Source organism: Physeter macrocephalus, chromosome 4 (assembly GCF_002837175.3).
Source record: "Physeter macrocephalus isolate SW-GA chromosome 4, ASM283717v5, whole genome shotgun sequence".
Taxonomy (NCBI): Eukaryota; Metazoa; Chordata; class Mammalia; order Artiodactyla; family Physeteridae; genus Physeter; species Physeter macrocephalus.
In genome coordinates this window covers 28588411-28609139 of record NC_041217.1, presented here as the reverse complement: position 1 = coordinate 28609139, position 20729 = coordinate 28588411, and the positions used below count along the sequence as shown (strand labels likewise).

The following is a 20729-nucleotide window of genomic DNA, read 5'->3' as shown; positions in this document are numbered from 1 at the left end:
GCACCCCGTAGTTAAGCATCCCTGTTTCTAAGGGTACAAATTTGACAAAAGGCCCTCTTAAGATAATCTAGTACAAACTATATTGTTAAACTCACAACCCAAACATTAACTATTTAATGAATAAGAGTAATGATGGAAAACCCTAAAACTCAAAAATTCTTGGAAATTTAGTACCTGTTTTGATATATTGTAATCCAAACATTCTCTAGGATAGACCAGATCTCTTGATGCCTGTTGGGTTGGGGAAGATGAGAACCTGAGAAAACGGTGATTTCTTGGTTATTAGATTTCATCAAAGAATTATCTTCTTGCCTTTTACCCGCTGTATTTTTTGAAGGATTTTGCTTAAGTTTTGCCTTGACCTGGGGAAAATAAGAATTACATAATATGCAGCTAGTCCTTCACTAGTAAGTGAGAGAAAAAGAATGCTAATTGTTGCTTACAAATGTTCTAGCTTTCTGGGAAGTGCTGATTATTCTTTGTCCTTGATTATGTACAGAATATTCCCAGAATAGCATCAGAGCTAAAAGCAATTTCCTTTTCCATTTATATCAAACAATATTTCCAATCTATTTATTACAGAGTATAGAAGTAGAATTCTACTTGTAAGGGATGAAGAAATAAGTGAGCAAAGAAATGGAAACAACTGTTATAGACTGCTCTTTTAAGAAGTTTGGCAGTTGATGGAAGGAGAAGATACAGTAAATAGCATGACCAATTAAAAGTATTTAAGAATAGATCTAAGCATATTTTTAAGCAGGGTAAAAGAGTGATACTACTGGTTCAAGTGATTTTTTTAAAAAATCACCTTGGGGGAAAATATTAACTTAGATGAAAAATATATCTGATAGAATGGAAAAAAAGTTTTAACTATGATTTTAACTTGGGTTTTTTGACTTGGCACTACTATAACTTCTTTGTGAACTTAAATAAAATCTCTAGGTTTCCAGTGTTGATAAAAGTATGATTTCAAAGGTTAGCTTCATGGATTATTCATGGTTTATTAGTTTCATGTTTATCAAATTTAAAAAAAAGGAAATTTCCAAAACTGTAAAAGTTAATATTTATTGAGCATTTCTCATGTACAAGAATTTTCTAAGAACTTTACTTATAATTTTCTTATAACTTTATATATAGATATAAAGTTAATCCTCACAATTACTCTATGAAGCAGATGCTGTGATTATCTACATTTTATAACTGAGGCACAGAAAGGATAAGTAACTCATGCAAGGTCACACAGATGCTAAGAGGCATAAACAGAATTTGACCTTCAGTAGTCTATGAATGGGGTTATAATCTCTCTCCAACTATAAAGAGAATATTTCCCTTTTATTTCTTTTGAGGCAGGAAGAAAATTGCCTGTTTACATTAATTATGAACTTAATAAATACACATGAATGGAAAGATGTATTTTGTTCTGAAATAAATGTGTTTACTCACCACATAGTGCTTTTCCTCAGCTCTCAAACAGTAGTGTATACAACTATGCAAATGGATTGCTTTTTCAAACACTTATATAGCACTTACTATGTGCTAGGCACTAAGTGCTCTACAAATATTATTTGTCATGAAAGGTCTGAGGCAGAGATTATTACACTCTTTTTACAAAAGAAGGGATTAAGGCTCAGAGAGGTTAAATAACCAGAAGGTAAAAACACAACTAGTCAGCATGAGAAGTCTGAGGCACACAAGTCTAAAGTTTATTAACAAGACTTATTTTAATTATTCTATCTCCTGCAAGAGCAAGCCTTTTTTTTTTATGGTGGTTAAAAGGCTTATAAAAGAAAAAAATATATATCCTTTTCTCCACCCCATCTATATAAAAATCTGGAAAATGATGCTACTTAACTTTCCATTCTTGTTTCTCAGAAGCAAACAAATAATGAATATTTCTCTTTTCCAGATTTTCTACACTTGGTAAATTCAGATACGGGGGATTTTTTTTTATAGTTATTATATTTAGATATCCTATTCCTGGAGGTAATCTATTTCTTTTTGTTGCTCATGTTAGTGACACATGACTAAGTATTCAGGTCATATATCAAATCTAATGTATTCCACAAAACAAAACCCTATTGAAAGTGTATTTTAAAAGCCCAAGCTAAACCACAATGTTCCTGGCTGACTTGGACAATGAATTGTTTCAAACATGAAAATAAAGCAACACTGAGAGCTCTAACTTGTGGAAACAACACAGGTTGTTTCAAGCAATCAGACTAATGCTAAGTGTTGAGGGAAAAGCACTAATGAGGATACTAGTTTGCCACTTGCCTTCTTGAAGCTTACTAATGTGACAACTGGAAAATCAGGATCCAAGAAGAAATAACTTACTAAGTAATAATTCAATATTTTTAAAAGGGGACAACATATCATAGGCATACCATTATGTGATAAACAACACTAAATTTTAACATCACATTTTCATAGTAACTTCCATTGCTAGGTTTCCAATTGATGAAAGAATCTTGATATTCATTAACATTTTTACTCAGTCAATCCTAATTTTTTTTGTTCTCAATAATTTTAATTCAAAAACTGCTAAGCCTTTGAGTATCGTGAACTTTTCATCTTGTTCACCATGTCTGTTTCAGTAAAGATGGGGTTTAGGGCTCAGTTCTGTGAGGGAAAAGGATAATGTATTTTCCCCTACACAATTCAAGTACAGTACTCAAGCTGCAACTCCTACATTTCCAGGTGCATTCTTCCCTACTAAAGGTTCTAAAAGTCACACTTGCCATAGAAAAATATAACTACCGATGTTTTGGTCATCTTAAACCAAAAGATCATTCACCCCTTAAATCAATTCTTTCCTCAAGAATTATCATATATTTCCTATGAGTTTATCAAAAAGATGCTTCTTTTACTCCATAAGATACTCTCTTAAGCAAGTAAGTTCTTTCCTCACCAACTATGACTAAGTTTAACATCATCTAATCCTTTCATTACTTCATAAGTAGTGGGACCTATGTTACCAGAAAAAGTCATTGAGAAAAACCTGGCCAATTCAATAACTCAAAGAAAAAAAGAATGTGATATATACATACTAGATGAAAGTACCATTAATAGCTTATCTAGTAATTGTGATGCTGAGTTTTTGGAGCTATTTCGGGCATATAAACTGTCCAGAATTTTCTAGATTTGAAATTAGAAGACTGTAGAAATACAGTATTAACAGGGACAAAACTCCCATAGTTATTTTAAAGGGGCAAAAAGGCCATCAGTGCCAGGTGGACTGCATAAGACTCACATGAGGAGACTTGTTAAAAAATTGGTAGGTCGATTGGCAGTTTGAATAGGGTCTGCAGGTTAGATAATTAATTATGTCAATATTAATTTTCTGATTAATTATACTAGTTACATAACATATCCTTATTCTTTAAGATATATATATATGGAAATATTTAGGGGTAAAGGAGAATGATATCTGCAACATACTCTTAAATAGTTCAGAAAAAATATTTTGGTTAGATAAGTAGACAGGTAGATAGGGAAAACAATAAAGCAAATGTAATAAAATATTAACATTGGGAAATCAGGGTAAAGGATATATATGAGAATTCTTTATATTACTCTTGTAATTTTTTTGTAAGTTTGAAACTATTTCAAAATAAAACATGAAACAAGAACAAAAACATTACTGGGCACCACTGACAGAAGTTTTTTTCAGTAAAGTTTGAGAGGGGCTTGGCATCTGCATGTGTAAAAAATTTCCAAAGTATCTTGATGCATGTTGTGATCCACTGGTCAGGAGCACTGAAAAATGAGTAGTCAGTAACAATGCATAGCTTTCTTCTATTCATAAATGAAATAATATAAAATCCCAACAACTGCTGTGACACCACTTTCACAAGAGGATGTATGTTTTGTTAACTTGTAATAAGGATTGCTTACTCGCCATTCAATTCACTTAATATTTACATTTAGTATGTTAGAATAAGTTAAAATCTTTTACCTACTGTTGTCTGCCCAATACATTTTGAGAATGTATGTGATTAGCTACTCTAAGTGGCATTCCAAAGGTATCTTACCTCTATAAATGTTTGGAGTAGTTTGTTTACTTGAGCAAAGGCCTGTGGAAGAATACCATCATAATTTGACCTTGTACTGAAAGCATGTAGCAAACTTTTAGAATCCTGAAGCAGCAATTTCACTGTTGTAAAATCCACAGCATTGTTAGCTGGTGACAGAAAATTAAGAAGGAAAAAATATGTAAGAATGAGTATACAACACAAAAATGTTTTTGGAAAACCAATCTAATAATAATTATGAAATTTAAGAAGTGTACACATTTACACCTATAGGCCACTCCTAATTTATCGCTCTGTGTAAAAAGCAACAATTAGACTTAGTTTTAGACAAAGTTTTTGGGGTTGATTGTGGTATTCTGTACAGCCTGCCCTCCATATCCACCAGTTCCACATCTATAGATCAATCAACCATGGATCGAAAATATTTGGCAAAAAAAGTTCCATCAAGTTCCAGAAAGTGTAACCTGAATTTGCTGTGCACTGGCACCTATTTACATAGCATTTACATTGTATTAGGTATTACAAATAATCTAGAGATGATTTAAAGTATACAGGAGAATGTGTGTAGGTTATACACAAATACTATACCATTTTATATAAGGGACTTGAGCATTGAGAATTTTGCTATCCTTGTGGGTCCTGGATACTGAGACTACATTCAGATTCCAGAATGTCCCTCAACAAGGTCAACTTCAAAGTAAAAGTAAAATGTGCAACATACTATATATAAGATAGACAAACAACAAGGTCCTACTGTATAGCACAGGGAACTATATTCAATACCCTTTAATAAACCATAATGGAAAAGAATATGAAAAATAATATGCATATATATATATATAACTGAATCACTCCGCTGTACACCAGAAACTAAGACAACATTGTAAATCAACTATACATCAATTTTAAAAAAGTAAAAGAAAATGAAAGAACACTAAACTCTTCAGAAAAGAGATGACCACCAAACGAGTTAAACTACAGATTTTCAAAACTGAGGTTGTTTGTATCCATATTACTGTTGAGGTATCATAGAGTCACATTTTGGTGGTAAGCACTTAAATTATATGCAGAACCTTTCATAATCAACTCAGTTATCATGTAGTGATTTACCTTCAAAATTCATTACATGAAAAGTAATACTAGATTTATTGAAAATGTGTTCTCTCTGGACACAATATAACCTCAGTGAAAAATAAGCAATTTGGGTAACAGTGAGCTGCGGGCAAGAGACCCTAGTAGAATTCTTTTCCCCCATAAATTAGCAAAGTGAGTTTAATCTACAAGTAATAATTTAAAGATATAACAATTTTCTCTCAAGGAACTAAAATCGCCTACATTAAATTCTCAAACCAATTGGGAGAAGTGGTGACAATAATTTCAGATTCAAAAAGTTATAAACAAAAGGGGCTTCCCTGGTGGCGCAGTGGTTGAGAGTCTGCCTGCCGATGCAAGGGACACAGGTTCGTGCCCCGGTCTGGGAAGATCCCACATGCCGTGGAGCGGCTAGGCCCGTGAGCCATGGCCGCTGAGCCTGCGCGTCCGGAGCCTGTGCTCCGCAACGGGAGAGGCCACAACAGTGAGAGGCCCGCATACCGCAAAAAAAAAAAAAAAAAGTTACGAACAATGAAGTTGAATAACTTTCTAATGTCACCAAAATTCAGAACAGAAAAAAAAATATTTCTATTATTAAGACAGAATACTACATAATAGATTTCGAAGGCATTTAAAATAACCATGCTACAGTGTGTCTGTTTTTTTTCTTTTAATGCTCACAGCTTCAGAAATTCTGTTATATTCTGAAACACTGGCCTGGGTTTTCACTGGCACTATGAGTTAAAAAAAATAAAGAGTTTCTCTGTATAACTTACACAAGTATTTGCTTGTGAAATACTGAAAGGTTAAGTGAAAATAAAAAATAGATTTTCATAATTAATTACACAAATTCAGAAATTCTAATCTAATGTGATGGTTATAGCCAAGCTTCTGGCTTCCCTTTTATCAAGCAAACAACCAGTCTATCTCCTTACAAAACACTTCTAGTTATTTTTTAAATCAATGACTAGTTTAAATTCCTGTGGGAAAAGACGAGATGAGAGATGCTACAGAAGACAATGTAGGTAAATCTCCTCAGAAGAAGAAATTGGGCACAACTTTTCTTAAGGGTGCTTCTCCAGTGTAGGCTAGGTAGGGCTTTGGTAGGGCTTACATCCTTGAATTAATCATTTGATTTCTGTCTTACAAGAATTCTTTACTAAGATTATGGGCAAAAGTATAATAACAATGATCAATTCAGTACCTAGACACAACATAAAATCTATATAGTTGAAATAATTTAATGCTTATATAAGATCAATAATTATTTAGGTTAAAGTTAATAGGGACTACAAAGTCAGAAAAAGCTACTACTCATCTTGCTCAAGATAAGAAATAAAAAATCTTGTTCAAGATGATTTATGGACTTTCTCTTTTGATAGAACCAACTAAATTATGCCCCTAGTAAAAGATATGGACAATGTTTCTATATATCTTGTAAAACTGCTTTGGAGACATGTCCAGTATGTCATTCCATATATATATATTCCTTATATAATAATACCCCAATAAATATTTTCCATAGTTAAAGATCAATGCCTGGAAAGTGTGTCTTTTTTAAAAAATCAGCAGCTTTTAAAAATAGATATTCATATATAAGTCATAAGGTATTGACTAGGCACTTTAAATTCCCTGGGGAAGTTTTTAAAGATATAAAACATTTTCAAAGAGTTTATACTTGAGGGGAGAGAGAGAACTGGCATACCCCTCCATAGAATGTTTTTGTTTTATCTTAGTTTCCAGGAAGCTTAGTGTCAAAATCTGTGTTCAAGTGTGTTCAATTGTTTTCACATGTTTTATAGTAAAACTATCTTTCTTATTCTTCGTTACCTGGCTCTTGTACCTTAAAGCCTAACTTAAAACCTCCCGTACCCAGGTGGTCATGTAAAGGCTCACATATACTCAAGTTATTTTTTTAAAAGTAGACAGGATATAACTAATACATAAAATAATAAACAGAATAGATCACTTCATGTGAGAAGTTTAAAAAAAGTCAAGAATCAACTGAACATCCTAATAATGGTTATACTTTGCTTCTTAAAGGTACAGCAAGACAAATCTAGTTGTTCACTTTGGACAAATCACTTACCCTCTCAAGTCTTGTTTCCTTAATCATATCAATAAAACACAGACTTTAATAACATTAGACCAGTGCTTTTCACATCTTTTGCTTCTTAGCAGAAAAACTTTTTCTTTTTTAATCATACATGGAATCTCTATATATAAACAAACAAAAGAAAGCTGAATGGCTAAAGTTGGAGTTGAGGGCCAAAGGCCCACTATTATCAGGTTCCCCATCAACCTTTCCACCTCCAATCTGTGGCAACTCCAGAGGCACTTCAAGAAGGTTCTGTGCAACACAGTTTAAAAACTACCAACTGGGGGCTTCCCTGGTGGCGCAGTGGTTGAGAGTCCGCCTGCTGATGCAGGGGACACGGGTTCGTGCTTTTTGTGACTTTGTTTGAAACGTTGGTTGTTCTGTGCTTTGTTTTTCCAGATTTAAGAAAACTTTTTTTCTCTTAAAAAAAAAAAAAACAAAAAACACTACCAACTAAGTCGTTGATTTTAGTCTAGTCTTGGTTCTAAAATTCACTATGCACCAAAGCCAAAGGTTTCCTATTCCTTATCCATGTATTTTAAATAGAAACCTTGATAAACTATTCTTTAAATTAGTACATGAAATGTAGTCAAAGTCTGTGCGTTAAACACGTTGAGAAATGAAAAAAAATCCACATAATTCTATTTGCATACCTAAATAAACTTTAAAAAGTTTTCAAACATTATTAAAAATTATATATTCACAATATCCAGGACAACAATGATACAATTAACAGTTACAAGCTCTAGAACTGCATCCATTCATCCAGCTGCCATAAATTTCCTTAAGAAATTAGAAGTATAAATGGTTAAGAACTAATTGACAAATCTCTTATTAATTCATCTTCACATTCCATGGAGTATATCTATTAGTCTGACTTTAATACAACACTTCCAAAGACAAGATAAAAGATTCAAACCTTTAGAGAGATTTTCATATAGGCTCTCAACAGTTAAAAGCAAGTTCTTTTCCATAACTAATCCAAATACAGCCAACCAATGTTTTCTAAAGCACTGTAATAAATGTATTAGAGTCCATGGTGGTTTCAAGTACAGCACCTAGAAAAAAATAGCATCATTGATTCACTTATTATTCCTATTATTTAAAAGTACCTATTTAGGAATTCCTAAATGTATTTCCAGGCAAAACATAGCTGAATTCTTTTTAAACTAAAAGATGTTTTATTAAACGCCAATCACAATCTTAAAATGCTAACTCCACTGCAAATTGCTTTTGTAAAATTCATATTAGTATTAATCCTTATAGCTTCAGAAACTATGTGTGCAAAAAGAAAACACAGTTCTAATCAGAGGAAGCATAGTTCTAATCAGCAAAAGTTGTCGATCTACTTTTCAACTGGGTCACTTCTATGAGGAAATCAATCTATTTCATAAAACTAGAGAAAATAATCTATATAGAAAAAAATTGTCAACTATAATTGACACTTGCTACACTCTTGTAAAGACATGTTTACAAAGAAGATTGATCATTTAGTACTACAAGATGTCAGCACATCCTTTTCTGAATTGTTCACATGCAATGACTTTCCTAGACTCTATTATGAAATCTAATTTACGTCAACCTTCCTAGAAGAATCTGATCATGCTTCATCATCTTGGTTCAACACTTGATAATATAATCAAGCCACATTGGCAAATATTAGAATCTCAATGAATATTGGGAAGAGATACAATTTATGGGAAACAAAGTTTCTGCTAATGATAAATGTGAATAGCAAACAAACATTAAACTAAAAAGGCCACTATTGCCAAAGTGGTGTTTTACTGACTGCAGAAAAGATGTGAACCTAAAGAAAATTCAAAATATTTTACTAATATCAAATTTATACTCTGATTCTCATATTTACATGACATAAGCCAACATTTAACTTCTCTTTCTGAAAACATATTGCTAAGGTCATTCCCTATACTAGACATTTTGACTCAAATAAACTTAAAATGAGAGGTTTTCTGAATTCAATTTAAGCTCCATGGAGGCAATGTGTCTGACACACTGTAGACACACAATAAATATTTGTTCACTGAAAAAAATGAATGATAAGATGTAGAGAACAAACATATGGACACCAAGGGGGGAAGAGGGGGGGTGGGGGTGATGGTGGTGGTGTGAATTGGGAGATTGGGATTGACATGTATACACTAATATGTATAAAATAGGTAACTAATAAGAACCTGCTCTATAAAAATAAAATAAAATTCAAAAAAAAAGAATGATAAAATATAGTCCTAATCTTTAGGAAATGCCCAACACTTAGCTTTCAAAGAGTTATTCCAAAAACTTCAAGAAAAAAATATTATGTGATGTAGATTATTACAATAAAGCTTACACATTGTATATAAGTAATATTTCTTAAAATAAGGTAATAAATCTTTAGCAATAAAAAGGAAATTTTCGGGCTTCCCTGGTGGCGCAGTGGTTGAGAATCTGCCTGCTAATGCAGGGGGCATGGGTTCGAGCCCTGGTCTGGGAGGATCCCACATGCTGCGGAGCAACTGGGCCCGTGAGCCACAACTACTGAGCCTGAGCGTCTGGAGCCTGTGCTCCACAACAAGAGAGGCTGCGATAGTGAGAGGCCCGCGCACCACGATGAAGAGTGGCCCCCGCTTGCCACAACTAGAGAAAGCCCTTGCACAGAAATGAAGAAAGACACAACACAGCAAAAATAAATAAATAAATTAATAAACTCCTACCCCCAACATCTTCTTTTTAAAAAAAAAAGGAAATTTTCAACTAAGAGTTGAAATAATCACCTCCATCCAAAGGTTTCCAAAAGCAATTTTCATTTCTGTTTCTAATATTGAAGATAAAGCTGTTCCAAGAGATTTTTCGAGATCAGATACAATGCTTTCAAGTAGAATGCATAGTCCAGAGTTTGTAGATTCCTCCTCACAGCTCTTCTCTAAAGGTGTTGCTTCTTTAAAACAAATAGTTACAGGCTTTATTTAGGACACTAATAGTAAATATTTTACATATATAATTAGTATTTGGCCATAAATAATAAACATTTAATGGATATAGTTAGTATTTGATCCTAAAAAACAAATGAATACTTTATTTTTAAAACAGTATTCATGGGAGTTCCCTGGTGGCCTAGCGGTTAGTATTCCAGGCTTTCACTTGCCGTGGCCCGGGTTCAATCCGTGGTTGAGGAACTCCCGCAAGCCGTGTGGCACGGCCAAAAATAAATAAATAAATAAATAAATAATTTTAAAAATAAAAATAAAACAGTATTTAGAAACATTTATTTCTAGTATAGTTGTTTTAGACTCAACATAAATATATCACATTAGCAAAAGCTTTATCTTTTGACAAAAGGAGACGAAATGTTTTTACTAAAATAGAAATTTGAGAAATGAGTGTGATATTTTAACCAAAATTTAAATTTTATTATTTTCATAAAAAGTAAAAATTAAAATAATGCTTTGCATCTATTTATAATAGAAAACAAAGAACTATGGATCAAAATGTGTTTTCTTCCAAAGATAATATATTCTTCCAATCGCAACTCACATCAATAAATTGCTTTGAAAAGACTAAAAGCTCTGACTTAACCACCTTTATGCCTTCCCCTTCTAAAATAAGTTTTGATTATTTTAATTGATATTATTTCAATATAATTATTACTTTGATACCTGCAAACAACTGCAATTTCTTTATGGCAAAATTCAATGTATTAAGGGGCTTATCTCTACAAATACAAACCAAGGATTTAAAATGACAGTAATATAATGGGCAAACCAAACGCATGTTTCCCTTGAAAAACTGTAAACTAGAATATTCTGTTACTCTCTCTAAATGCCATTTTGAACATTATGACAAAAGAAATTTTATTACCAAAAAGGTCAAATAAGTAGCATGTGATATATGTATACATGAAGCATATACAAACGCTTTTAGAGACTTCAATAATTATTTTTCCCACAGAGGGAAATGGAGGGATGTATTTTTAAATTATGTAACATTTAATATATTTCAACAAATATCAAGCCATAGAACAGATTATTCTGGTGGAAAAAAAGAGATAAAACAGCAGTATTGCCTTTAGCTTTCTTAAATATTCGTTCAAATTTTTTAAAAAAATTATTACTAGAGTCCTTCAAGTTTCTCTATTACTGAGTTTTTGCTGTATTAATAGAAAGTTATGAATATGGAACTAATTTTTAAAATAAACTAAAAATTTCTCTCTACCTCAAATGAATATTTCCTGTAGCTACTATTAATTTAAAAGGTATACTCTGAGGTAAAAAATAGGATGCACACAGGGATTATAAATATATAAAAATGTATGTGAGTGTAACAGACAAAAATTCAAATTAATTTATAAAAGATATGTAGAAGGCAATAATGTTATATTTTCTCTTGGATTACCATTATAATATTCATTCATCTCTACCATTTGTGCCAGAAAATACTCCAAACAATGTTACTTTCAATGTACAAAATAAAAATTTACTATTAATTCCAACTGTTATCAATATTCTTAGTATATAAAATAAGATATATTTCTAATTATTTGTAGTAAGAATACTACCTGCTTTCAATTGTTGTTTAGATATACAAGGCTGATGACATACAACTGTGTTCAGAGATAAGTTTAATAATTCTGCACTCAATTCTTCTTTACTGAGTGACTTCACACCACTTATTAGGCCTTTGTTTCTTAAATTTCTATCATCCCTAAGGTTGGGTTAGGAGGAAAAAATATTTTGTTTTTTATAAGATAAATCACATGGCAACTAAAGACACATGGAATCTAATCAGAGGTTGGTGATTCTCAGCATATATATTAACAAACAATAACAATTTTTTTAATATAGAAGATAAATAAATATACACTAGAATCAAATCACCTGAGCTTTTGAGAATAATAATTATTATTATATATTGAATGTTTCCCAGGTACCAGGCACTGTTCTAAGCACTTTATATATATATCAATCCATTTAATTCTCACAACAAACCTCTTAGGTAGGAGTGGTACTAATTTTTATCCCCATTTCACACATAAGAAACTGAGGTGTATGGGAAGTCCCTAGGCGTCCACTGGTTAGGACTCCACACTTTCACTGCTGAGGGCCTGGGTTCAATCGCTGGTCAGGGAACCAAGATCCCACAAGCCATGCGGCATGGCCAAAAAAAAAAAAAAGAAAGAAAGAAACTGAGGTATAAAAATGTTAAGTAACTTGTCCAAAGTTATACCTGGTAAGTGGGAGATGGACTTGAACACAAGAATATGATCATCCCAAGATAAACATAGAGAGCCATAATAAGATAAATAATTTACACAGGGTAAGCAATTATAAATTTACTTAGAGTGAGCATAAGACAAATGATGTGAATTTGCTATTTGCTGAAAGAGCCAGTATGATTAGAGCATAGTGCATGAGACCAGTTTATGTGGCTACAGAGAAAGGCAAGAACATTAATAAATGGAAAGAGATTTAAGGGCTTCAATGGGGAAATCACATGATCAGATCTGTGTTTACCAAACTGTTGTTCTTGCAACCAGTAGGCTTCCAGCTTTTGTTGATGGCAAAGTAGCTCGGTCAGACTAACCCTCCCACAACAAGAATTAGAAAATCTGGACCAAAAGCAACAAAAAAAGACAACGCCAAAAAACCCTATCTGAAGGCACTAGAAGGCAATCAAATGTAGGCAGAAGGTGGAGGGGAATCTACATTCAGGAAGCAGATGCTGCACTGGTAAGAGCCACAATTTTCTATCTTTTTGCCTGAGGGTATTCCCCAATTCATCAATGCCTTACAACAGAAAGCCACAGCCTTTATGGCTTGAAATGTCAGAAGGCACTGTTCAGGACTGGCCAGAGCATATAGAAAGTTAAGGGGGAACCTGAAGAAGGGAGGAAACCACAGAGAAGGTGAGTCCTAAAATCTGCATATAAATTCTGCCCAGAAAAAAAAGCAACATACTGCCAAAAGACAAAGCAATCAACAGAACCAGACTCAGACATGACACAGATGTTGAAGCTATCTGATAGGAAATTTTAAATAATTTTGACTAATCTGTTAGAGGCTCTAATGAAAAAGGTGAATAGCATGTAAAACCAGATGGAAATGAAGAATGCCTTCAGCAGGCTCCTCAACAGACTCAACACAAGTGAGGAAAGAAACAACATACATTAAGACAGGTCAAAAGAAATTATCCAAACTGAAACAAAAAGAGAGTAAAAGGTTAAAAAAATACATAAGAGCTGTTGGACAATATCAAATGGTCCAATATACATGCATGTATTAGTTGTCTACTGCTGTGTAACAATTAATCCCCCAAATTTAGCAGCTTGAAAAAACATTTATTATCTCACACAGCTTCTAAGAGTCAGGGATCTGAGAGTAGCTTTACTGAATGGTTCTGGCTCACGGTCTCTCACAAAGGTGAAGTGGGCTATTGCCTGGGGTTGCAGTCATCTCAAGATTTAATTGCTGCTCATTCATGTGGCTATTGGCAGGGAGTAGCCCTTCATTGGTTTTTGTCTGGAGGCTTCAGTTTCTCAGCATGTGGTCCTCTCCACAGGGCTCCTCACAGCATGGAGCTTGCTTCCCCACAATAAGTGATCCAAGAGAGATGGAAGAAACAAAAGAGTGCCCAAGAAGGAATTCCCAGTCTTTTATAACCTAATCTCAGAAGTGACATACCATCGCTTCTGATGCATGCTATGTGTCACACAGACAACCAATCCTGGTACAATGTAGGAAAGGACTACACAAGGGCATTAATACTAAGAGGCACAGGGAATTCCCTGGAAGTCCAGTGGTTAGGACTCTGCACTTCCACTGTAGGGGGCCTGGGTTCCATCCCTGGTCAGGGAACTAAGTAAGATCTCACAATGCAGCGCAGCCAAAAAAAAAAAAGAAAAAAGAAAAAACAAAAACAAACAAACAAAAAGTACTAAGAGGCAGGGATCACTGGAGTCATCATGGATGCTGACTACTACAATGTAATTCTGTAATACCAGAAGGAGAAAAGAAGGAATGGGGCAGAAGAAATATTTGAAGAAATATTTGGCTGAGAATTTTCCAAAACTAAAAATGAACACCAAACCATAGATCCAAGAAGCTCAGAGAATATCAAGCAGGATAATTTCCTCTCCTCTACCACAAACATACACACAAACAACTGGCCATAACTGCTAAAGACTGCTAAAACAAACTGCTAAAAAAACAAAAGACAAGGTCTTGAAAGCAATGAGAGGGGAAAAAAAAAGACACATTACACACAGAGGAAAAAGACAACATTTACAGCAGACTTCTCATCAGAAACCAAACAAGCTAGAAGAAAATGGAGTGACACTTTTAAAATACCAGAAGAAAAAGAAAAAGAAAAAAAATCAACCCAGAATTGTACATCCAGTAAAAATATCTTTCAAAAATAAATAAATAAATACACTATCAGACAAATAAAACCAGAAAATTCACTGCCAACAGATTTAACATGTCAAAGAAAGTTGTTTGGGCAAAATGAATATGACCAGAAATCTGACACCAGACAGAAACTTGGATCCAAAAAAAGAAATGAAGAGTGCTAAAAATGGAATGCAAGATTAAAATATTCACTTTATTTTAAATTGCTTTAGATGGTAAATGGCTGAAGCAAAAATATTAGCAAAGCATTGTGTTTATTGTTTCTCTAAAATATATATATGACAATGATAGCAAAAATGGACAGGGGGAGAAATTCGAAGCATATTAAAATCCTTACAATACACATGAAGCAATATAGTATTATTTAAAGGTAGACTTTGATCAAGTAAAGCTGTATATTATAAACACTGAAGTAACCATTAAAAAGTTTTTTCAAAAAGGTATAAAGTCAATAATGGAGATAAAATGGCACCACAATTAATCCAAGCAAAAAAAAAAAAAAAAAAGGAAAAGGAAGAAAAGAATAGCTGAACAAATAGAAAATAATTAGCAAAATGGTAGATTCTGATCCAACCAATTAACTGTGAATAATAGAAACTCATCAATTAAAAAGACAGAAATTGTCAGAATGGAAAAAAAGAAAAGTACCAACTACATGCTATCCACAAAATATTTACTTTAATTTAAAGACACAGATAGGTTAAAAGTAAATGGATGAAAAAGATATACAATATAAATATTAAGCAAACAAAACTGGAGTAGTAATATTAATACTAAACAAAGAAAACTTCAGAACCAGGAATATTATCAGTAACAAAGTGAGACACTGTATAATGAGAAAGGTATCAATTCACCAAGAAGACAATCCTAAATGTGTATGCCTCTGACTACAGAGCTTCATAATACATGAAATAAAACAAACAGAACAGAAAGGAGAAGTAAACAAATCCACAATTACAGTTCGGAATTTGAATACTCCTCTCTCAGTAATCATAGAACAAGTAGACAGAAAATTAGTAAGGTTATAGAAGACATGAACAACACTATCAACAAAACTGACCTATTTAAAATTTATGGAATACTCTACCCACAAGAGCTGAATACATTCTTCTTAAGTGCACATAAAATATTCACCAAGTTAGACCTTATTCTTGGCCATAAAACAAGGTTTAACAAATTTAAAAGAACAGAAATCATATAAATTATGTTCTCAAGTCATAACAGAATGAAAGAGCAAATCAATAACAAAAGATAACTGGAAATTTTGAAAATATTTGGAATTAATTGCAACAAATATCTAAATAACTTATGGGTCAAAAAGGAAGTTATAAGGAAAATTATAATTTTTTTTTTTTTTTTTTGGCCACGTCGCATGGCTCCAGGATCTTAGCTCCCCGACCAGAGATCGAATCCAAACCTGGGTCCCGGCAGTGAAAGCATTGAGTCCTAACCACTGGACTGCCAGGGAATTCCTGAAAATTATAAAATATATTAAATTGAATGAAAATAAAAACACAACATATCAAAATTTGTGGAATGCAGCTAAAGCAGTGCTTAAAGGGAAATTTACAGCAGTCTCAAAAATGATCTAAGCATCCACCTTAAGAACCTAGGAAAAGAGCATAAAAGGGGCATGAAGAGTATTTTCTGGGGTAATGGAAATATTCTATGTATCAAGAGGGATGTGGGCTACACCAGGGTATCCACTGTCAACACTGTATAGTTAAGATTTGGGCATTTTAATATTATACATTTTCCCTTAAAATAAAAAGAACTGTATAAAAATAATCATATAGGGGGACAGGGAGTAGATGGAAATATAGATAACAGAAGAATGGTAGAATCTTGATAATTGTTGTAACTGACTATTTAGGAGTTTATTAACTCTTCTTCACTTCGAAAGTTGTTGAAATTCTTCATAATGAAACTTTTTAAAAATTAAAAATACCATTATTACTTTTTGAAAAATAAATGGAAAGTAAGTATTGAAGTAGAGAGCATAATGGGTCTTAGAGCAGAAAAGGAACAGGAAAAATAACATCACTTGACATCGGATGGTGGCAGAATAGACAAAGAAAAGAAGACCATACAAGACCTGCTATTTAACTGGATGTAGGTTACGAAGGAAAGGCAGGAATCAAAAATGACTCCTAGGTTTCTGGCTTTAGCAAATGGGTGGAAGATGGCACTTTTTATTCAGATGGAGAACAGTTTAGAAGGAAAGACCAGGAGTTCATTTTTGGAGATGGTAGGTTCCAGATGTCTATGAGACATCCAAACAGAGATATCGAATAAGTAGATGAATATACTAGTCGAGACTTTAGAAGAGAGATGTGGACTGGAAATATTAACTGGGGGTTGCTGGCCCATATTTAGGATTGCAAATGTGAGTAAAGCACTTAGAATGAGGTATAGTATATAGTGTTTATAGAAGGGTTCTCCTAATCACCGTTGTTATTATTATTATAATCATCATCCGTTTAAGTAATATAAATGTATCCTCACATTAAGTATGTGTGACTTAACACAGTATGATTATCACACTTTATAGGAAAAAATAAATATGAAAAACAGGCTCGCCTGATGATGTCAGTTAAAAGTAAAGTCTGGGGGCTTCCCTGGTGGCGCAGTGGTTGAGGGTCTGCCTGCCGATGCAGGGGACGCGGGTTCGTGCCCCGGTCCGGGAGGATCCCACATGTCGCGGAGCGGCTGGGCCCGTGAGCCATGGCCACTGGGCCTGCGCATCCGGAGCCTGTGCTCCACAGCGGGAGAGGCCACAACAGTGAGAGGCCCGCGTACCACATAAGAAAAAAAAAAAAAAGTAAAGTCTGACTACAAATTTTCATTTCACTAAAAACTGTTACATCTGTTAATTCCAAAACAGTGACTGCAGAAATAATGGAGAACTGATAAAATCGCACCAATTTAATTTTCATTCTAAGTTGAACTAAAAAAAATAACAATTATATAAAAATTATCTCTCAATTTTAGTTTATCTCAAATTCAAAATGAGTAACATATTACTAATTCTATTTCAGCCTTCAACAAACTCCAACATGATATATTATGTCCTAGATTAAAAAATAATTTGAAACTAGAGATAGAAATCTCTAATATTTCCTTTAATATAAAAAAATAACATTATCTTTGAACACAGCTAAAATGATAATTGACCAAGCCCCCCTACAAGAAAAATCTTACAGCTATTCATTTCTATAATCACTCCATTTCAGAGAACTTAGGCATGATCATGAAACTGTAAAAAGTCCATTTTTCAGTGAATACAATTCAGACTAAAACTGCAAATTAAAATTGCTCTTATCAGTTCCTTTAAAGCCTTTTCTCATACATGATGAATACAATTTTGCTTAACATTATGATACTTTTACCTTAGAACTAAGTTATGAATACATTAGTTGGGAATGAAGGAATGGAATGAGGAAGGGAGAAGGAGGAAAAAACTTATTGAGATAATTTTATGTGCTAGGCACTCTTCTAAGTCATATATATATTTTTTCTGACTAAATACTCACAATAACCTTATAAAGGCAGGTATTATTATCCTCCCTAGATTTTACACATGAGGAAACATTAAGCAACTTTCCAAGGTCACAAAGCTGATTCAGTGGTAGATCCAAAATTCCAACTCTAACTCTATCACAGGCATCAAGGATATAACTGAAACATAACTTAGCCTTTCTCCACAAATTAATTAATTAGTTAATTAACTCTCCTGCCTCATGATCAAAAATGTCAGATTTTTATTTCTATTTTTTGGGGATGTTAAACTGACTTTCCCTGCTTTTTCAAAAGTTTTCCAAATATCAAATAAATTAAGTTGAAATGAAACCATGAGATTCAAATCTCATTCTTCTATAGCTTGCACATTATAAGAATGTGAGATATAACTGAACATACTGGCAGATTTAGAAAAGTATGTATGTTTTTCATCTTGGTATGGGGGACACATATGACTTTAAAAAATTCTTTAATATAAGTCGCTACTTTTAAAAAAAGAGTAAAATGATCATGAAACTCACGTGCACAAAATAACAAGAGAACAAGGGAATAATTCTTGGTACTGAAGACAGCATTTTAATACACGATCATCATTGTTCTCATCACTGAATCCATCTGCAAATTTAGTAAAAGCAACAATCAATAAGCACACTAAAAATGTGGGAACTGTATGAATAATCTAGGCCATATTTACAAATCAAATCATCTAAAAGAAAGAAAACTTGTTAAATAAGAAGAGGAAGATAAGACACAACAAAAACAATGCCTTGAAAATTCTGGATCTAGAATTCAGGCAGCATATAGTTGTGGGTTTAATAAACTGATTAGTTTGCTACTATCAGTAAAATGGAATAGGATATGCCTATTAATAAACCCAATGGAAAAAATCTGATCAGTAGGTTAAATGCCATATTAGAAACCAAAAGCTATGAATCTAGTCTCACTTCAGTCCCTTAGTGACTTAACATAAGTAAATTATATGATTACATCATGCTTAAAATTAACAACTTAAAAGAGGTCTGTAAAATTATAAGCAACTGTTCTGCCAGCAACAGAACCACCTTCATGTGTCTGCTTTTTCTTAAACTCTAAGCAATAACATTTAGAGAGAGATGTACACGAGAAGGCAACACAGGCGCTAGGCAAAGAATACAAAAAGTAATTTCTAACAAATGCTAATATGTGGCTGACAGAGTGTCCTCTAGCATTCTCCAAGCCTTAAAGCATGTAGTAAGTTTGGTTTTTTGTGAAAATAATGTAATATGTAGGAATAGGACCAAAGACAGCATTTCTTATATAAGTCCTTACACTACCTGCCTCAGAACTCCCTGGGGTACTTACCCAGACCCATTTCTGGATAAGACTCTTTGGAGCCTGGACCCAAAGATTGATTTAAGCCCTTGGCAACTCTCTTACACACTGAAATTCAAGATGTACTGGACAGGGAGCCTCAACTTTGTTCCCAGATTATAACCTTTTTTCCCCTCAACTTTTAGCCTACAGTTACTTAGTCCTCTAAACTTTCAAATTAGAAAATTCATTCATGCATTCAATAAATATTTATATAGGGTCTAATTTGCACCAGGTGCCTACGCTAGGTAATTGGGCATTCAAAAGACAAGCTCTTTGGGGTCTTGCAATCTCGTGGTGAAATCTAGGCAGAACTCAACTGATCTCACAGCATGAGCCTTAGGGAGATGTGATTCAGTTCTTTAATCAGACAACCAGCCAGCCAGACAGACATATATTATAGCAGCCAATTTTCCTTCTTTTAGCTCACAGAGTAAATGCCACAATAATGCAAAATGGGCAGCTCAAAATCACTGGTTAACTTTAGTAATTCAATTTGACCAAAAAAAGGATGTTTAAAGCCTACAGTACATGCTCTAAAGGTATCAAAGTTCAAGATTACCTGTTCTGTCACTTTTTCTAGGACACATGGGCCTGGAAGATATACCTAAAACTACAAGAATATTTATGAAATATTTTATCAACAAATATTTTTGAGCACCTGCTCAGGTACTATTCAAAAGTGAACAAAACAGACTCTGAAAACAGACTGATCTGGGTTTGAATCCCTGCTTTCCCACATACTGGACATGTAATAATGGACAAACTGCTTAACAGGATGATTAAATGAGAAAATTTATATGGAACACTTGGCCCAATATATGCTTATATCATGTGTTCCTTAAGTAGCATACATTTATTACTTAAGACTCAGCTTAAATGGCACTTCAACAGCAACGACCTCTACTCACATTCAACACCAAAATAAATTCTGTATAAATTATAGTTAATATGATTTTTAACATTTAATAGAATTAAAGCTTCTCAATAGCAGGCCTTGTATGTCTCATTCACTGATGCAACCTCAACACTTAGAAGTGTCTGGTACAAATATTTGGCAGATAAATGATTCAACAAAAATATAATAAAAGAAAATACAAAAATGATGGAACAAATGTTTCATGTGGAAGGTGTCAGATAACTTTATTTTTGCTTTTAATTATTTTTACCTAATTATAAAAATAAAATAATTAGGGCTTCCCTGGTGGCGCAGTGGTTGCGCGTCCGCCTGCCGATGCA

The 20729-nt window shown here is 33.4% G+C and overlaps 1 protein-coding gene across 12 annotated transcripts in view; it reads right to left on the bottom strand.

The window, feature by feature from the left end:
- SWT1 (SWT1 RNA endoribonuclease homolog) overlaps window positions 1–20729 on the bottom strand; it is a 93788-nt gene that overhangs the window by 48907 nt on the left and 24152 nt on the right. For 9 of the 12 annotated variants that reach the window (XR_003679385.2, XR_003679386.2, XM_028488440.2 and 6 more), the window contains 7 exons: window positions 20053–20103; window positions 18662–18755; window positions 11774–11919; window positions 9993–10156; window positions 8141–8279; window positions 4032–4180; window positions 175–362 (listed from right to left, as the gene is read on the bottom strand). Coding sequence is in view for 10 of the 12 variants with exons in the window: in XM_028488440.2 (XP_028344241.1) it covers window positions 175–362; window positions 4032–4180; window positions 8141–8279; window positions 9993–10156; window positions 11774–11919; window positions 18662–18755; window positions 20053–20103 (931 nt within the window). In the remaining 2 variants the exon portion in view is untranslated. The remainder of the gene's footprint in view (window positions 1–174; window positions 363–4031; window positions 4181–8140; window positions 8280–9992; window positions 10157–11773; window positions 11920–18661; window positions 18756–20052; window positions 20104–20729) is intronic. The other 3 variants (XM_024133790.3, XM_028488443.2, XM_055084062.1) reach the window with 2 other exon arrangements.